Below are 18868 nucleotides of genomic sequence, written 5' to 3'. Positions count from 1 at the left end.
CGAAAGGTTTCCCAGAGTGCTTTATTCTGCGAAATTATAGCCATAACTATAAAGCATTCAATACCAACTTTTAAAATGGCTGTTTCCCCATCATGAAGGTCATCAAACTTTTACTTTTGCACAAAATAAGATGAAAAGTAGTTAAAAATCTAAAAAAGCGAATTTGCCTAACATTCCAAAATGGTCACTTGTGAACATCCCACAAGGCAACCTCTCCAATCCAACCAGTTCGAAACCAACACATTGAACAGTATTCGATTCAGCTCTTTTATAATACATACGATCAAAACGTTTTCGAGGGTTATTTGGGAGGCATTTATTGTCATTTAACTTAAGATCAAATGTGTATTCGGTAGCAGGATTTTTCCCCATTGCTTCCCATGCGTCCGTAATATTGACTGGCAGTCCACCTATATTTTGTACCTCATAATCTCTTAAATTCATATCACCGGCAAAAATCACATTGTAATCACTCGGGGACTGGATCATTTTTTGTAAACAAAACTTCAATTGATTTTGTCTTCGTTTAGATCCATCTCCGAGACTTTCCAAGTGCGATGTTATGACCGCTACAGATCTCTTGTGAATCTGAAATCGTTGTAGTAAAAGATAATGTCGTTCCATTCTCGTGTTTTGGAAGTAAGTCACCCTTAACAGTCTCTTTAAGCTCGACAGAAGAATGTTTTAGAAATAACACGACATTAAAGTAACCTTCATTTGATATTGACCTATTATAAAACCAGTGAGCAATCTTTCAAGATACTAAACGGGAAGGGCTTACAAGATTGTTCCCTTTGACCGCTTTATAGTGAGTACCCTAAAATGGCTAAAAACTTTCCTGAAAAATTTATCTAACTCTATCAAATTTCAATTTCTTTTATCGTGCCAACCTTAAAAATTATTTAAAAGTTTCAGCAAACTTCTATATAAAACGAGCAAAGAATCAATCAAAAATGGTCCTAAATTTTCAACGGGTTTTTTCTTCCGACAATACATTATGGAGGCAAACGTTCGTTTAACGTAATGGACCGCCTATACAGATTCGAACGTTTCCTTCCATAATGGCGGAAATTGCGTAACTTAACAAACATAAATATAGAAAATCAAAGAATCAAAAGTTGCTTACGTTGATAGAGATGTCATTAAAATGGTGAGTGACTGTGGTACTACCTCTTGCAACATAACGATGGTTGGTTTGGTATCTTCAATGTATTTGATGACTGCCTCTGTTCGTGCATGGAGGCAATTCTCCTCTACACCATCGATATTCCATGACAGCACTGTGAATTCATTTGATACAGACATTGGGGAGTATTTGTTACTGTTATTACTTTTTACTGAAAAGCAGAAAAACCTTCTCAGCGATTAGTTTTTGAAATGCTTGCTGTGCAATTTGAAATGATCGACGTTTTTCTACTTTTTATTTATTTGCTGAACGACAAGACACTAAAAAACATGAAACTTTAATACGAGTTCTACAGGAATGTGCCACTGTCATGGAGTACCTTAAGAGAAGAAATTTTGGCGGGAACTTAATTTGGCGGGAACTTAATTTGGCGGATTTGGTCAAAATCCGCCAGATTAATAACCTGTTGTCATAGAACTATAGAACTATCTAGAAATAGAATAAATCTGAACTAATAATAAGCTATCAAGCTATGAAAAGAACATTTCAGTTTTGAAAACACCTGCTTTTTGACTATAGACTTGGCCTGCCGTGCGGCTCAACCAAGCAGAAGAAATTGAAGATTTGGTATAAATGGCATTGCTGAAATTAAACCCAGAGACGGAAAAGACTGCGGAGTTGGGGATCTCCGCAGAGTGAACTAAAACCCAAGTCGCGACAAACCACGGTGAGCGGCGCATCCGGACGCGGATATTTTACGAACCTTTTGTGTATATTTATTTGGAATTTATTGTTGGTACCACGGTATTTTAGTATTGAGTGATTATTATGAACTTAATTCGTGTCCACTCTGTTGAGCCTTGACCCAGGAATTACAAAGGGTACCAACCCGTCTCCTTACCTTTCAGCGGTAAGTCAGGCCGATATCCGGGGAAAACTTTAATAAAAAATTTGTTGTCATTAGCTCAGGCATGGCCAGCCTAGGGCACACGAAACTATTTTAATTTTCTTAAAAACGTTTAGAAATCCAAAGAGATTGTATTAACCTCTAGAAGTTTTAATTCAAATTTGATAAAACTAAATATCTTTTATATAAAACTTACTAATCAAGCAAATCAAGTTTCTAAATCTCAAAAAAAGAAAGACGGGGGTAACTCTCGGAAGGGAATTCTATACACGATACGCATCCCCTATATCAAAACATATATGAGGGGATACATACAGCCTAGCATTCGATGACTGTCTTTGTTCTTAAGTGAAGGTAGCCCTCATCTAGTCAGTCTCTTGTACTTCAAACTACTGCATACTTCATTTCGATCATGGTATCTCAAATAAAAAGTTCTGCTTGTAATATAATTCTTTAAATAAACGATTGATAAAAAAATATAATCTATGAACACGATATTTACAATCTCGAAAACGTAAAACATAATATAAACAAGCTACATGCTGAATGGACCTACGTACCTGAAGATTGATGTAATAAGACAATTGAAAATGACAACAATAGTATGAAAATGCAGAATAATATTTAATAATAATAATTCAAGAAATCCGGCGATTCCCGGCTGTTCTAGCGATTTTTAGAAAGTTCCTGTACCAAAATCAGTTTCATTAAAAATTGAACCATGCTTAATCGTGGACATTCTTATAAATAATTTTTTTAATAAAAATCTGCAAAAACGGAAATTTCCGGCATTTTTGTCTGGAAAATTTTTTTTCTCAAAAATCGAACTCGGTCATGTTTTGAGCATTGCGAATACGCATCTTTGAGCAAAAAATTAGAAAAAACTAATGAGCCAATCCTGAGAAAAGCTGATAACAGACGGACGGACGGACGGATGAACGGACGGACATCGGTTAATTTATAGGACCTCCGAGGTAGGTCCAAAAATAATATTATAGGGAATTAAACGTATGATGAAAAAGATTTTTTCACTATATAATTCCTCGTCAGTCATCTGGAAGAATGAATTTGCTTAAAATTCCAAAATGATCACTTGGGAACATCCCACAAGACAATCTCTCCAAACCGATCAATTCAAATCCAATACATTGCATTGGATTCGATTGTGCTCTTTTGAAATACATTCGATCGAAGCGCGCACGTGGTTTACGATTACCGCCGAATTTTTTATTATCATTCAGTTCCAGATCCCAAGTAAACTTTGAATTTGGATCTTCTCCAGCCGTTTCCCAGGCGTCTGTAATTTTGGGCGGGATCCCACCAATCTGCCTCAAATCTTCCGCCCTCATATTCAAGTCACCAGCAAAAATGAAGTTTGTGTCGCTCGGCGAGTCTGTTATTGTTTCAAAACATTGTTTCAATTGTTTTTGTCTCTCTGCAGCACATTCTTTTAAACTTTCCAAGTGTGACGTCATCACTGTAACAGGTTTTCCATGAATGTATAGTTTTTGTAACAAACAGTGACGATCCATTTGGGAAGAGTAGAAATGCCAACCCTCCAACTCACCAATGACTTTCACGTGCGGTTTCTTTAGGAACATGATTACATTGAAATAACCATCGTGCTCCAATGTTCGAATCACGTAAAGACTAAAATGAACCGTCCGTAAACTTGGAGGTGTATAAAGGCGTTTTATATTCCTTTTTTTCACTTATCCCATTATTTTAAGGTGATTTTGAAAACAATAGGATCCCAGTATCAAAATGTTGAAAGTGCAACTGACAGAACTTGTGAATCAAAATTTTAGTTCACTTATATTCGCTTAGTTGATGATTGTGCTTTTATGTAGTGAACCCACTGACCTTTATATATCCCTGGCCCAAGCTATATCCGCCATCTTTGATCGAAGGTTTTTTTTTTGAATTGGTGCCCGTAAAGAAGCCATTGCAGTGTTCCAATAACCTCTGCAAATGAATCCAACATTTGATCCAACATTATTGTTGGATCAAATGTTGGGTTCGTTTGCGCAAGTCTTAAAATTGCAACTTTTTAAGAAAATTGTTGGAAATCATGTTGGATGAAGATTGATCGCCGTCAAACTTTTCATCCAACATTTTTTAATGAGATTGACGTCACTTTTATGTTGGTTTCAATGTTGTATGAATTTGCGTAATCGTGTTGGATGAAAATGTTTGACATTTTTGCGCAAATGACTTTTCATGCAACTTTTCAAATTTTTCCACGTGACTTTTCGTCCAACATTTCGTCCAACAATGAATTGGAAATGTTGGATTCATTTGCGCCGGCCTTAACGCCGCTACATCATCAAAAGTTTTCGAGGGAAAGTAGATCTAGCGCTCTCGATGCATTACACATTGATCAGTGCCGCCATTAGGGTACCACTTTTCAAAAAACTCTGATCAAAGATTTTGCTTGGCCGGAATTGAGAAACTTGGTCCAGGGTATAAAAAGGTCAGCGAGTAAACACCCTAATAAATAAGATTTTCGATGGCAGCTCCTTCATACAAAATGGGGACTAGGGGTTCGAAAACAATTGGGTTTTGCTATTGCCAGTCATATCAGACAAATACGAACTTCCTTACAGTAACTTACAACTATAAGATTCACGTCCCTTCTAGAGAAAAGACGTTTATTCAATAAAATAAAATTTATTGGAAATCTTTTCCCGTCGGCTTTTCTCTAAAGAGGGGTACTGAAAAGAAGCAAATAGTTATTCCAAGTGATAAGGAATACACGACATTTTCAAAATCAGAAATTAGGACTTACGGGAAGAGAATAAAAAGAGAGAGGAATGTTTGTTGAACAACTTCTTGAAGCATCACAATGGTCGGTAATTTTTTCAAGATGTCTTTCAGAGCTCCTTGGAATCTCTCCATCAAATATTCGTCTTCCAAACCATCAATGTTCCAAGACAGCACTGTGAACTCTTTGGAACCTTCTTGAGGTGGAGCTCTATAGCACAAGAAAAAGATTTTTGATATTGAACGTATATTGCAAAAACATAGTTCCAGGGGAAAATCTTTTGCGTAAACAAAGCTTTTGCCGAAATTTTTGCATTTCGCAGGAATTTACTTTTTGCGAATGCAGCTTTCAAAACATTTTGCGAGAAAAAAGACTTGATTTGTTGTTTTTAATTTATTAATATAAATTGATTTTCACTGATTTTTGTGAAACACAGAGCAAAAGCCTTTATAAAAGGGTACACGCATTTTTTTATAAGAATACACTTTATGAGAATGTCCATAATGAAAATGGCCAAAAAATTGAGAATAATGCTAAGAATTCCATCATGGAATTTTGCTACTCAAGCTAAGAATGTCATTTTTAAAGCATTTTCAATAATAAATTGTCAATTAGCCCCAAGTAAGGCTCACTTCTTTCACAAAAATGCCATTTTATGCTTGAGACGTATGTACTAAATGTTAAATCTAGTCTGAATTAGGATCCTAACCTAAGAATTCTGTAAGAATATTTTAGGATGATTTTCCCAAAAAAGTTAAGAATACTTTAATCGTAGAAATTTTAGCGAAACTAATTTTAGCGTATATTAGTGAGTCAGGAAAATCTTGATTTTTTTTGGATTTATTTTAGCGAATCACGATTTCAAAAAATTTCGCGTGGAGAAATTTTAGCGAATACTCATAATTATTACATTATTGATTTAATTCGTTTTCTAGCATTTCTTTGCACTGAAAACCTTCCTATTGATAAAAATGTATCAAGGCAATATAACCAGGAATTTCGCGTGGATAAATTTTGGCGATCTGTCGATTCGCCGAAAATAGGAAAAACTCGCTAAAACGCTAAAATTAGTCTCGCTAAAATTTCTACGATTAAAGTATCATGATGAAATGGATTTACACCATTCTTATAAAAAAAAGAAGCTTGTACTGAATTCTGTTTTAACAAAATATGATGCTTACTCTGACGACGAAACTTTGGATGTAACATCTTCCTGAGCCTGAATAATAAAATCATTAACGAATTAAAATGATACAGTTATATAACAGCTGGGGGCTACTTTTATGTGCACATACCTCCACAGATTCCTTTTTCCTGACCTGAACTAACGGTCACAGATTTCTACTATTTACCGCTGAATCAGGTCTTCGGCTTTTAATTCAGGTCTTCGTCCGCTGACGAAAAAAGTTTGTGGTACTCCAATCAATTTTTTTATTTATATAGTATAACCACTGACCTTTGTATACCCCGGACAAAGCTTCTCAATCCCGGCCAAGCCAAATCTTTGATCGGAGTTTTTTGAAAATTGGTACCCTAATGTCGGCACTACTCGATAGCGGTGTAAATGCATCGAGAGCGCTAGGTCTACTTTTCCTCAAATTCTTTTGATGATGTAGCGACGTTAGACGTTAAATTTTAGCATTGCAATGGCTTCTCCTTGGGTACCAATTCTAAAAAAACTCCAATCAAAGATGGCACATATTGCTTGGTCCAGGGTTATATAAAGGTCAGTGAGTATAACAGGACTCTCTTAGTGTTATTGTATCGACAACTAAATAGAATACCACGTTGATTGACCAAGGTCAATCAAAGCAGTATAGCATATTAATTGTTTATCTTTAAGTAAAATTTGAAATATCCTTAGCTTACTTAGCCTATACTAGACGTCACCCGCGTTTTTTGACGCAATTAACGTCTATTCCACTTTGTGACTTTTTCGAATGTTTTGAGCCCGGGTTTTCGGGCTCTAAACATTCGATTTTTTGACGTCACTTTTAACTTTCGAAGCTCCTGCAGTAGCAAATAATCGAATTTTCGTCAAAACACTTGAAAGGCTTCTATTTTTCAAAAATCGTCAAAGCTGAACCATAGTCACAAGAAGAGAATGTTGGCACTTTGTGACTATGGCTGAACTCACTAAGAAACGAGATGAAAAATCCCGGTTTTTAGTGAGGAGCTCGCTATAGCTTACTGAGATTCCATAAAACGCTAAATCATCATCGTCATCATTCAGTAAATGAGTGAGGTCATCTTTTCCACTATCATTTGTTTGGGCTTTCTTCGGTACCGGTTGTTTAGCGATGATGTCGTCATCTTTGTCATTCAATAAATAAGTGAGGTCATCTCCACCAATATCATTTGTTTTTGCTTTCTTCGGTACCGGTTGGTTGACGATGATGTCATTATCTTTGTCATTCAATAGATGAGTAAGATCGTCTCCATCGCAATTCTCTGTTTCGGTTTTCTTCGGTACCAGCAGATTAGCGACGGCGCCATCTTCTTTATCATTGTCGTCATCACTCAGTACAACGACTTCCCTAACAAAATTGAACGACAAGAGAAAAAAAATAGTGTATTTCAAAAAAAACAAACTTGGATAAACATATGTAAAAAGCCAAGAATCTTATTACTTGATACTCTACTGAGCTGAACAACTAATCTGGTTAAATTGATTTACAAAACATTGGTTCGCGAAGAGAAATTTGTCAACAAGGTACTAAAAAACCTTTGCTTTCGCTTTGCAGTAGACGAGGTTGGGACTTCCATATCACCCTATCTTCTCAATCATTGTGAACTTTACATTCGATGATATGAAGCAAGAGCTTTGTTGTAAAATGAAAGATTCGAGACGTTTTCCTGTAAAATAATGGTCAGTGAAGATCAAACAAAATCAACATTTGTGAACTACGTCGACTAATCCCATTTGAGTAATCCTAACAAAATCAAATCATCAGCATCGTCATGCAAAATATCATAAAAAGCTAATGAGCCAATCACAAGAAAAACTGATAATAGAAGAATGACCAACTGGCTCATATATAGGGTTACTTATGTTGTAAAATGGACTTTAACAAAAAGAAAAATTTTAAATCGGTGAAAAGGGTGTTTTCTCGGTTGGTAATGTCCAATTGCTTAAAATTTCTTCCTAGCTGAGCTTATTAAAAACATTATGGGTAAGTTTTTATCAAAGTTTTAGTTTTCCTTTACGTCTTACCTGCGTTGATCTCTTTCTTCATTTATTTATTATTTTTTTCATTTACTCTCTAAAATATAAAAACATCATTTTATATCAGTCATCGAAAATATCAACTTTCGATGATTGTTGGAGTCCCTTGCTATAGAAAGATAAGTGTACACCAACTTTTTTCCTAATCTAGTTTTGAAAGTTCACTAATTCGGTCTATAGTATAGAGAAATTCTGAATATAATGTACTTTCAACTACAGTATACTTCACTCCGATCATGGTACCTGGAATAAAAACTTTTCTTATTGGGGATAAAATAAACGTGATCAAGAGGTGAATATGGTTCTTTAAAAATAAAAGATTGATAAAAAAATATATAATCTCTAAAACGCAAAATAAAATGTAAAAATAAATTCAAAAAACTCTACTCCATTAGTCATCTGGAAGAATAAATTTGCCTAAAATTCCAAAATGGTCACTCGGAAACATCCCACACGACAGTCTTTCAAATCCAACCAGTTCAAAACCAATACATTGAACCGGAGTCGATAGTGATCTCTTGAAAAACATCCGGTCAAAACGTGCACGTGGTTTACAGTTCGGAAACCGTTTATTATCATTCAGTTCCAGATCCCAAGTGAACTTGGCATTCAGATTTTCTCCAGCCGTTTCCCATGCGTCCGTAATTTTAGGCGGTATTCCGCCAACCTTCTTTAAATCTTCTGCCCTCATATTCAGGTCCCCAGCAAAAATAAAGTTTGTATCGCAAGGCGAATCCGTCATCATTTGAAAACATTGTTTCAACTGTTTTTGTCTCTCTGCTGCGCTTTCTTTTAAACTTTCCAAGTGTGACGTCATCACCGTAATATTTTTCCCATAAATGTGAATGTTTTGAGAGAGATAGTGGCGTTGCATTTGAGAGGAAGGGAAAAACTTACCGTCCAGCTCACCAATTATTTCTACGTGTGATTTCTTTAGGAACAGGATAACATTGAAATAACCATTCTGCATCAAAGAGCGAACCTCGTAAACACTAGAAATAATATATCATCGGTAGACTGAGAAATAATTTTGAAGGTCTGTACAGCGGCTAGATCTATAATAAAACTTTGCTAGTGTAAAGCTATTTAAATCATATTTTGATTTATACTCGTTGACGAGTTAAACACCAATTATATATAAAGGATCTGACGTAGCACCTTTATTCGGGACACCCTGTATAAAGGATAACTCACTTTTTTCAGTTCCAGAAACTGAACTAAACACAATGTATTTAGTAACCTTTATACAGAAGGTCCTTTGTTTTGCTATTCAATTTTTTCTTATAAAAACGTGCGTGTAGATAGAATCAACATTACGTAGATAGCTCGTAAAGGTAGGACGTTTTCAGAATTTTCTACACGTTTTATTTTTTATTAGAACCCAGTTTATAAGAACATTGAGGCTGAAATTCTTCGAAAAATTAAGAACATCATAAGAACATGCCCAGCCTCAGTTTGGAAAAAAATGACAAGAAACTATAATTTTTTCCTCTTTTCAAGCAGTTTTAACCGAACTTAGGGATGGATTTTCTAAAATTGAGAGTCAAATATTGTCCGAATTTTACCAATTTTAAGTGCTCTTTATTGTGCATGATATTGCCGATTTAGAGTATAGTCTGTAAAATTAAGAACGCATTTAAGAACATTTTAGGCTGAAAACTGCCAAAAAATAAGCACATCCAGGCTCAGCCAAATTTTAGGGGTTCTAATAAAAAAAAACGTGTATCGTATTCAGGGGGTCAACGGAAGCCTAGTCAGGTCTTCAAAGCCCTCAAAGCCACTCAATTTTGCTATGCTATCACCGCATTTAACAAACATCTCCGCTCTCTATGAGCATTGAGAGGAGAGGGGATTTGTTGTTGTGTGGCGTTGACGCCCAAAGTTCCTTAAACAAACAACAAACACTTACGAGGAGAGGATGAGAATTAAATTTAGATAATGTTCGTAGACCACTTCTTGAAGCATCACAATGGTCGGTAATTTCTTCAAAATGTCTTTCAGAGCTCCTTGGAATCTCTCCATCAAATATTCGTCTTCCAAACCATCAATGTTCCAAGACAGCACTGTGAACTCTTTTGGACCTTCTTGAGGTGGAGCTCTACAGGGGAAATTAGAGAGTATGGTGTTTGTATTTAGTATTTAGCTTCCAGAACAGGAATTAAAGATTATTTTTATGACGAGATAAGACTTTAACATTGATATAGAATGTTGATAGGTTTCAGTGTAAATAAATCATCGTTTTTTAATTTTAACATCGATAATTCCTGTTACTTAAAAATTGTATTCATACTTACTCGGGTGTTGTATCATTGGAACTTGCACCATCATCCGCAGTCTGATGAAGAAAACCAGATTTTAAAATTAAACTCAATAAAAAGAAGCTTTTTCAGTAGCATCAAATCATTTGAAGACCCTAAGCATTTCTCCGTGGACTCCAAAAAAATGTTTTGAAAAATGAAAAAAGCCAGGCCAAAAGTTTCCGGACAGACGGGAAAACAATCAGAATGGATTTCTCAAAATGTAATTTGACGGAATTTGGGAATCTTATAACGATGTAAAAACAATGGATCCTAAATAATTGGCCATTGACTAATTTTCTCGATGGTCCTTAAAGGCATACTGGGATCTCATGAAATGCTAAATCATCATCGTCATCATTCAGTAAATGAGTGAGGTCATCTTTTCCACTATCATTTGTTTTGGCTTTCTTCGGTACCGGTTGTTTAGCGATGATGTCATCACTTTGGTCATTTAATAAATGAGTAAGATCGTCTCCATCATTATTCTTTGCTTTAGTTTTCTTCGTTACCGGTTGTTTAGTGATGACGTCATCATCGTTGTCGTCATCACTCAATACAATGACTTCCCTGAAATTGGTTTAAAAGTGAAGGAAAGATTTTTGAGAATGAAATTCATTTCGTCTTTTGTATTTCTAAAATCCACTTTTTTTGAAAAAGAAATTAAAACTTTGATAAATCTCAAAAAAGGCAAACCTCGATAAATCCTATACCTAAAGTCTGTCCAAATATAATTGGCAGTGGAAACAAGAATGCCTATGACTTATGATAGTCAAATATAATTGTGGAATTTTTAGCGGTTAAATTTGCGATTGTAAAAATTGTGCTTTTTTTCTATTTATGCTATAACTTTCATTTTTACACCAGTGGTAAATCAGCCTTAGGTAAAGAAGGTTGTCAAATTTCAAGGCAAACAGAAAAGTCCTTCGGAAGATATGGGACCCGAAATACCCCTTAGCAGCACTTTTCTGTGAAATATCAAATCTCCAACTTATTACTAAAAACGGGGGTTATGTTTTTATTTTTGAACAGTGCAATTAAAAGTTGGAAAATAAATGTTAAGTGTTGGTGCGTTAGGTAGTATCGTGTAATCGTTTGCTACTCCAACCTTTTTTTTTAATTTTTAGAATTTTCAAGGAATATGTTTCCAACGAAGTATCAAAAGAAATCAAACCTTTGTTTTCGCTTTGCAGTAGAGGAAGTTGGGAGTGCCATATCTTTTATCTTTCTAAATCATCATGACTACTTCGTCTGAAATAGAGTAAGCATAAAATCTTTGCAGAATCAATACTGAAACATTATGTGAGTCCAATAGCCCCGAAATTTGGTAAATTTATCATGTATCAGTAGTATAAAATACTGGATTTTTTTCTTGGAATTATAAAAAAAGTTACCACCATTCCAAAGAGCACCACTTAACTGAAAAGTAATATTTCGTGAAGCAAAGGACAGAAAGGTCAAATCATGACGTCATCGTTCATTATTCATAATTGTTATTTAAAAGACAATTGAATTTGAAACGAAAAATAAAACTACAAGTTTGTCTTTTTGGTTAAAGTTGAACAATTTCCCTGATCTGGTGACTTACTTTTGGTGATCTTTTCCATCCATTCATTAATCTTTCTAGTTTTTTATTTCATTTTAGAAATCTATAAACAAAATAACAAACGAATTAAAATAACAAACAAAAAAAACAGCTCTCAAGTGCTTAATAATCACTACCCCATGTTTAAAAGGCACCTGGAGGTAGTGCTGGATAGTATTCAGTGGGAAGAAACAAAACCACGATTTCGTAGAAATAGGGATATTAATTGGGATAGGGAGAATGCAAGAATCTCGAAGAATAAAAAGTCAATATGTCAATATAAAATATAACCCACTATATGCCACTTTTGGTGGGAACTGATTAATGAGAAAACTTAAATTTGGACAAAAAATAAAACCATTATTGGACAAATGGGGAAAATGAAAAAATCCAAACACAATGAAATGTGGATCATGTTATAGAAATTTCAAAAAAAGAAAAATTTTAATATTAAATCTGATTATCAATAATTTACAACGTCATAATAATATGAAAATGCATGATATTTTGTACTCGTGATTATTGACGCGCTTTTTTATAAGAACCAATAAATTTTGGCTCAATCTCCACTTTTTTTGAGATTTCCAGGCCTAAAATTTATAAGGACATTCCTTTTATACTTAGTTTCTATACTAAGAGAATTATAATCGCAAGTTTTCTGATATTTCCGAAAATCATCCAAGGCTGAGTTTTCTCAAAAATTTCAGCCTCGTGTTCTTATAATTCATTAAGTGTTCTAATAAAAAAGCGTGTATTATTTTAAAATCTATCAAATTATTACATTATAAAATTTCTCTAAGAGTACAACTACTTAAAAATACTTGCCCTTTTAAATTTCAGAAGAATTGTAGACATTGGTCTTATAATCACCGTGGTATGGAATATAATAGCTATAGAAAACCAAATCGATTCATAAAATAAGTTAAAGCAATGCGCGGGAAATCTTCTTATTAGAAACTCTTGTCATCACAAGGAAAGAATTCAGTCTCATTTTAGGGGTGCTTACAATAAAGACGAACTAAATGCTAACTAAATGTTCAAAGATAATAATTAAAAAACAGTTTTCCATCAAAAATATAATATATAAATTCACGTTTTTAAAATATTTTTTTCTACCCTACTTGATTTTTTTCTATGTAATATTTAAATCCTCAAAACAAGAAATCAAAGATAAGAAACAGTCTTCTAGGCATCCGGATCAACCGGGCATATCCGGCGATCTTTACAACAATAGTAATGAACAATAACACCGTTCGGATACATGGCAAACGCACTAGTTCCGATACGTTTATGACATACCCGGCATGCTCTTTCCTCGGTAATCACACATTTGGTGCTCTGGTAATAAATACGTTGCTCGTGTACTTGTAAATGGTCTCTATAGAATAAACTCTTTAAAACCATACTACTTCTACGTTGTTGAATCTTCTCTTTCAAAACACGCATCAAGAAAATACGGATATCCTTAACTTCAGTAGTTTGAGGTAACAACTCCAATGTTTGTGTAATATCAATTTTCTGATTATACTTGTTAAGGATCTCTAAGGCTTCTTTGGTTTTTGGTTCTAACTTGACATCTGTGAATGTAGATTGTGGCAAGCCAAGTGATGGCAATTCTTGGGGATTCAAATACATTTTGACTAGACTTAAATATACATTTCTGTTCTCTTCCTCGTTCATTTCGTACTGACGTCTACAGTACTTCTCCGCCATTTTGTCGTTCTTTAGCACGTAAATGTATATCGCTAACGCTTCCTCGTGGCGCCCGGAACGACCTAACAACAGAGCTCTCTCCTCATATAAGACATCTTGCGGGAAGAATCTTAATAATTTATAAGGCTGGTAATTGGTTGATGTTTCCAGGAAGAAGAGAAGTTTGGTTCGAAAGGTAGCCAGCTCACCTTCGGGATCGTTGCTAGGAGCAACAAGCTCCTCACGTAGTAGCGGGAGAATTTTGTCTTTGTAAAAGATAATCAAACGATTATGGAACTCAGGATGACTATCTTTCCAATCGTTAATAATATGCTCAAGATAGGAGATCACTAACTGTGGTGTTATAGCTTCCAAGTGGGAGAGCACTCGATCACGTGGCAAAGACTCCACCTCAGGTGTGTCAGCAGTAAAAATTTTCAACCCTTCCTCTGGATGTTTCTTGAGAACCCATTTTGAATAATCGATGACAAGTTGGACATGGTCTGCACCAAGATGCTGTAAATAGTCCACCGTCTTCTTTGGACCACTCAATGGACCTGTAGGAATATCTGATTGCCGTAATAGCAAATCTAAGGCTTTCTTGTGATTTCCTTTGCTCTGATACAACAACACCAACTCGTTGACCTTCTTCGCCTTAGCAAGGACCCGCTCGCATTCTTCAACATGACAGTGATTATCTTTCAATCTCAATAACGGTGCAATCATGTTTTCGTTTGTTTGCATGTAGCATTTCAACAGAGATGTATCAATAATTTGTAAAAGCATTTTACGTGGCTGATCGGAAGTGGGCGTTGCGTTTGTGCCTTTATTCTAAAAGAATGACATTATTATATGACAGGCTCAATACAGTATAAACCCTTAACGGTGCGGTCGGCTTTTGAGGTGTTGGTAATGAATTCACAAGGAAATTGGCAAAATTATTTTTCTATGGGAATCTGAATGCATCGACAAACGTTTTGACGCCACTCATACCTGATGAATTCGAATCCAGTCTTCCTCCTCATGTATTAAGAGTAGATTTCAAGAAACGTTAGCTAAAAGACTTGAGCAACAATGGATGCTCCCTGGTAAACATGCTTTAAAACTTTTGAATGAATAAAGAAGAAGTAAACTTACAGCTTCAGATAAACTTTTATTTCGTATACGTGTGAGGAATTCCGTTAGACAATGAAAACCTACAAAAAATAAAGCAGAAATTATTAAATCAAAAAAAAAATCTGCCGCAAAGGCAAAGGCTATGTGGAATTCTCAGGCAATTCTAGACTATTATATATTTATTGAAAACCATCTTTTCTTGTGGGCCAGGAAAAATGCCAGACATTTCAAACCTTTTTAAGACTGTTCGAAGCCTAATTGCTAAATTGCTAGGTTCTAAATAACTTGGAAGAGTCCATACGTATGGAGCCTGATAAAAAGACGTAAATGTGGAGTACAAACACTTGTCTTTACATTATGGTAAAAAAGAAATACCTCTTTGTAAATCACCAGAAGTCATCTTGGGTACTTGAGCTGGATATTGAATCTGTTTACGATATTGTTCTGGCAGGAGGTCTGGGAACAAGCCAATAACATAGGTCGGTTCAACATCAATTTCCTTGAATAACTTCAGGGCTTGTTCAAATTTCTTTGAGCAGAATAACTCAAAAGCGTGAAGCTTCTTGATATGTGGTATGATTTTTTGACTGTGTTCTTTATCATCCAGAAATTTACATAATTCCAAAGCCATTTCATATTCTTTGTCTTTTTTCAATTGTTCGATTTGTTTGGTAAAAGGAATGGGCACCAACCTTTGGGAGGAAAGAAATGTGAATTTTAAAGAAGACACATAAAAATATAACGGTTAGTGAGGGACAATGGAATAGACGTATTGTTAAAGTCGTGTAACTTCCACAATGATGGAAGCAAACGTTCGATTTCCGTAAGGGTCACCTTTACTTATTTGATGGTTTGCTTCCATAATGATGGGGAAACCGAAAATAACAAAATTTTTCAAACCATGAAAAACCTCTATAGATCTTGATATTGCTATACCAGATCAGTGCTACTTGCCTCTCTCGCTTTTTCAAAAAAGAGCAAAATGAATGAAAATGAGAATAAAAAGAAACTTTTTTGAAATATTAAATAAACATCATTCAAGATAGAAAATCTGAATAAAATTTGAAAATAAAATCAATACCTCCAGACATGACTTATGGAAGATGCATAACAATGTGGGCCTCTGTTAATCCTTTTAGCAGCATTAACGCTGACCCTTTGGATGCACTCTTGAGGTGAACGAGAACAAATCTCAATATGTTTTGGTAGAATAGCAATAATGTAGGGATCATAAAATGCCAAATCTAATGGGATATCTGACCACGTGACAGCATGTTTTTGTTTATGTTCTCCTTTGTCGTCAACAGTGAGAAAGATGGTAACCTCATCACGACAAACAGCTAATTCTCCTCCTGGCATGGGTACCATCAACGGTTCCATCTTTCTACTTCCAACATCAAAAAGATTAATTAAAGAACCTGGAAGATCAAAAACAAAAGATTCGTGATTGAAAAGTAGTTTAAAATGAATAGTTGCCATATTATTACCAACTTAATTTTGTCCTTTTCCTATAGAAAATTTCCAAATGAATCAAAATGTGATTTAACCTCATGCACAATATATAATATACCAACTGAGCAGACACCTAACATAATCAATAGGGGATGGGAGCCCATAATCCTTCTCTCCAAAGAAAACTTAAATAAACCTGAAAATGTCTTCATATCATGAAAACAGTTACATTCAATTAACCAGAATTATGCCAAAGTTTAACTACTAACTACATGATAGTTAGTCATAATCAAGATTCTATTCAAATTTCTTGCAAATTATGCAATATACTCAAAATCTGGTCCAAGATATGGTCATAACTTTTTTTGGCTTTATTTCTGACCCTTACTACTAATGTTTTTTGGAATCAGCATAAAATTTCTGATAATTTGATATGCCACATGACTATGTTTTGAGAAAGTTGGTGTTAGGCTATTTTAGGTCTGGGGTCGCCCTAAATACCCTGCAGAAATGGGGCCCGGGAGGACCCTGATGAAAAGGGTCCCCGGTCAAAATTTTTGATTTTTTCTTCTTTTTATATAATTTGGCAGCTTTTGTACATATGCCACTAATTGTTTTTTTCTAAGTCCCCTCCCTATCCTCAGCAAAGATAAGTGTATACACTTAATTAAAGCGAGTGGGTGTATAGCAAATTTTAGAAATAGCAAATTTAACTTTCCACTAACCTGTATCAGCTTTCATCAAAGAATAATCTTTTTTCATGGCAAAACAAATATAATCACCCATCCATACAGCAACTCTTGGTGTATCCGGTAAAGTCAATTCATTATACAACTCAACAAATTTGCCCTTTTGCCAGTAGAATGTTTGAAGCTTTCTTTTAGAAATTGCACATACCCGAACTGGATAAGTGGGATCATTGAGAGTTGAATGGTCAATGGAGAAGTGAGTGATACCTTTGCTTCGCGGAAAGCTTTGTTTATGGTTGTAATTATTTGGAGTGTTATTTGGCTCAAAGAAATCATGAACATTGATACACCCATCACTTAAGCTAATCAAAATATCATATTCCTTGAGTGCCACTAATTGTAAAATTGGTTTACGACCAAAAGCTTTGTTTGATCGTAATAACTCCACTTCAAATTTTGTATCCCCATTTCTGGATGTAGAAGCATCTACTTGGATTTTGTAGACTAGTAGATGTCCTTTGGTGGTGCCAACAAAAAGTGTTTGTCCTGAACTAGCAATGCAGTCAATCTCCAGTGGCAATCTTTCCAAGATAGCCACACATTCAAATGCATCATGCATGATGGTGATATGACTTTGATAAATTACTGTCGCACATTTGTACTAACCACTAAAATATAAAAAAGTCAATTTGTGAAAGGGGGGATAGCTAAAAACTTACGATCAATCTATCTGGGAAGGAAAAGTCAAAAATTTTCTTTGAGAAGGATAGATCGATGTATCAGCACTGACAATTCAGCCAGAGCACTTTTTTTGCAGCCTCAGCAAAACGGTATTTACAGTAGCTAAGGTCTGTAGTTTGTGTAAAATCAGCAAAAAACAGATTTTAAAAATCAATGATTAAAAAATAATAACACCTTAGTTAAGAAAGTAAAAAATGACATAAAATTAGTCTCAAAGCGCTAGTTCTTTTTTTCCCTGTAATGTTATTGATAATGTTTTTCCCAACTATACCTGTATCAAAATATAGTCAATTTAACTGTGTAGCATTTATCGATTGGCATATCCCCAACTTACAAAAACAAGTCTCATTGTTAGGGTAGATCATCAAATGACAAAGCCTAAAAAAATTCAAACTGTAAATTTTTTTGTGAAAGTTTATCTAATTGTAAGACATTTCGCACAATTTTAACCTCCTAGGTAAAAAATCCAGCATTCCCAAGGGAGGGGGTCTTTAATTTGCACTAAAGCGAAAAATGCATAAAAATGGTATTTTTTGCCCATCATAAGGCTATGAAAGTGCAATGGAGGGTCAAAATGGTTTCTAAAATGGTGCCTTGTACTAATATTCATCATAAAAAGACAAATAACCCCAGCAAGGACATGTTTCAATTTCAGGCTAAAAAGGCTGTTTTTCTCCGATTCTGGGTAACAAAATGCTTGAAAACAGCATTTTTGAGGTTTGAGGCCCCAAAACTTTTAAACTTTTCAAGGTACACACTTCAGTGAGGGCTCCAGGAAAGATCAATTTTGAGTTTTCAAAAACTTCCTTTAAATCTGTAATGGCGCCCTATAAACTTAGTTTTCATGCTAAATGCCAATGTTTCAAGCTAATAAAACCTGGTTTTCTTGGGCCAAAATCTCAAAAATGATTTCAAATAGTGTCCTGAAATCTTTTGGTGTTGAAAGTATTCTGGAAATACCCTCGGAAAACCAAAATGGTTTGGGTCAGAAATTTGCCAAAGTACTTGAAAGTACGCCATTATTTTAGCATGAAATTTTAGTTTCTAGGGCACCATTATATATTTATAGGAATTTTTTGAAAACTCAAAATTGATTTTTCCCGGAGCCCTCCATGAAGTGTTCATTGCTGAAAATTTCAAGTGTGTACACAAGGACACTTGTATAGCGTAGCTGGACTGAGCACAAATTTATTTTCTTTGAACCATGTGTGTCGTCGTAATAATAGATACTGTCTTTCTTTGACCAATAAGAGGTCGTTTCTCATGTTTTTTC

The 18868-nt window shown here is 34.9% G+C and overlaps 4 protein-coding genes across 4 annotated transcripts; all 4 read right to left on the bottom strand.

Moving 5' to 3' along the window:
• Window positions 1-14: 14 nt before the first annotated feature.
• Window positions 15-1501, bottom strand: LOC136807852 (tyrosyl-DNA phosphodiesterase 2-like). The gene is made up of 2 exons (XM_067064472.1): window positions 1127-1501; window positions 15-685 (listed from the first exon to the last, which is right to left on the bottom strand). Exons 1-2 carry the CDS (start codon window positions 1303-1305, stop codon window positions 142-144), a joined length of 723 nt encoding a protein of 240 aa, XP_066920573.1. The 5' UTR covers window positions 1306-1501; the 3' UTR covers window positions 15-141.
• Window positions 1502-2813: 1312 nt separating this feature from the next.
• On the bottom strand, window positions 2814-8062 carry LOC136807896 (tyrosyl-DNA phosphodiesterase 2-like). The gene is made up of 6 exons (XM_067064514.1): window positions 8012-8062; window positions 7523-7653; window positions 6989-7334; window positions 5979-6016; window positions 4822-5007; window positions 2814-3683 (listed from the first exon to the last, which is right to left on the bottom strand). Exons 2-6 carry the CDS (start codon window positions 7561-7563, stop codon window positions 3080-3082), a joined length of 1215 nt encoding a protein of 404 aa, XP_066920615.1. The 5' UTR covers window positions 7564-7653; window positions 8012-8062; the 3' UTR covers window positions 2814-3079.
• A 246-nt stretch (window positions 8063-8308) lies between these two features.
• LOC136807895 (tyrosyl-DNA phosphodiesterase 2-like) lies at window positions 8309-11972 on the bottom strand. The gene is made up of 6 exons (XM_067064513.1): window positions 11909-11972; window positions 11495-11571; window positions 10644-10890; window positions 10318-10358; window positions 9933-10121; window positions 8309-9015 (listed from the first exon to the last, which is right to left on the bottom strand). The coding sequence occupies exons 2-6, from the start codon at window positions 11533-11535 to the stop codon at window positions 8415-8417; spliced, it is 1119 nt and encodes a 372-aa protein (XP_066920614.1). The 5' UTR covers window positions 11536-11571; window positions 11909-11972; the 3' UTR covers window positions 8309-8414.
• A 1027-nt stretch (window positions 11973-12999) lies between these two features.
• Window positions 13000-17522, bottom strand: LOC136807894 (vam6/Vps39-like protein). The gene is made up of 5 exons (XM_067064511.1): window positions 16891-17522; window positions 15795-16131; window positions 15089-15405; window positions 14735-14793; window positions 13000-14428 (listed from the first exon to the last, which is right to left on the bottom strand). Exons 1-5 carry the CDS (start codon window positions 17471-17473, stop codon window positions 13091-13093), a joined length of 2634 nt encoding a protein of 877 aa, XP_066920612.1. The 5' UTR covers window positions 17474-17522; the 3' UTR covers window positions 13000-13090.
• Between the last annotated feature and the right edge of the window lie 1346 nt (window positions 17523-18868).

The sequence above is a fragment of the Clytia hemisphaerica genome, unplaced genomic scaffold (assembly GCF_902728285.1).
Source record: "Clytia hemisphaerica strain Z4C2 unplaced genomic scaffold, Clytia hemisphaerica genome assembly, whole genome shotgun sequence".
Taxonomy (NCBI): Eukaryota; Metazoa; Cnidaria; class Hydrozoa; order Leptothecata; family Clytiidae; genus Clytia; species Clytia hemisphaerica.
The sequence above is the reverse complement of the archived record's forward strand: the minus strand, read 5'-3'. Positions and strand labels throughout refer to the sequence as shown.

Bases quoted from the DNA above. Each gene is read 5' to 3' on its own strand.
- LOC136807852 (XM_067064472.1), bottom strand. From the start codon at position 1,305: ATGTCTGTATCAAATGAATTCACAGTGCTGTCATGGAATATCGATGGT. The intron at 686-1,126 runs GTAAGCAACTTT...GTGTTATTTCTA, and splicing joins TTAATGACATCTCTATCAAC to AAACATTCTTCTGTCGAGCT.
- LOC136807896 (XM_067064514.1), bottom strand. From the start codon at position 7,563: ATGGAAGTCCCAACCTCGTCTACTGCAAAGCGAAAGCAAAG. The intron at 7,335-7,522 runs GTTTTTTAGTAC...CAATTTTGTTAG, and splicing joins ACTGCAAAGCGAAAGCAAAG to GGAAGTCGTTGTACTGAGTG. The intron at 5,008-5,978 runs GTAAGCATCATA...CTTGTGCTATAG, and splicing joins TCCAAAGTTTCGTCGTCAGA to AGCTCCACCTCAAGAAGGTT.
- LOC136807895 (XM_067064513.1), bottom strand. From the start codon at position 11,535: ATGGCACTCCCAACTTCCTCTACTGCAAAGCGAAAACAAAG. The intron at 10,891-11,494 runs GTTTGATTTCTT...AACCAATTTCAG, and splicing joins ACTGCAAAGCGAAAACAAAG to GGAAGTCATTGTATTGAGTG. The intron at 10,359-10,643 runs GTATGCCTTTAA...TTTCTTCATCAG, and splicing joins TAGCATTTCATGAGATCCCA to ACTGCGGATGATGGTGCAAG.
- LOC136807894 (XM_067064511.1), bottom strand. From the start codon at position 17,473: ATGCATGATGCATTTGAATGTGTGGCTATCTTGGAAAGATTGCCACTG. The intron at 16,132-16,890 runs GTTAGTGGAAAG...TTGATCTTCCAG, and splicing joins TTTGATGAAAGCTGATACAG to GTTCTTTAATTAATCTTTTT. The intron at 14,794-15,088 runs GTATTTCTTTTT...TATTTTTTGTAG, and splicing joins TTCTGGTGATTTACAAAGAG to GTTTTCATTGTCTAACGGAA.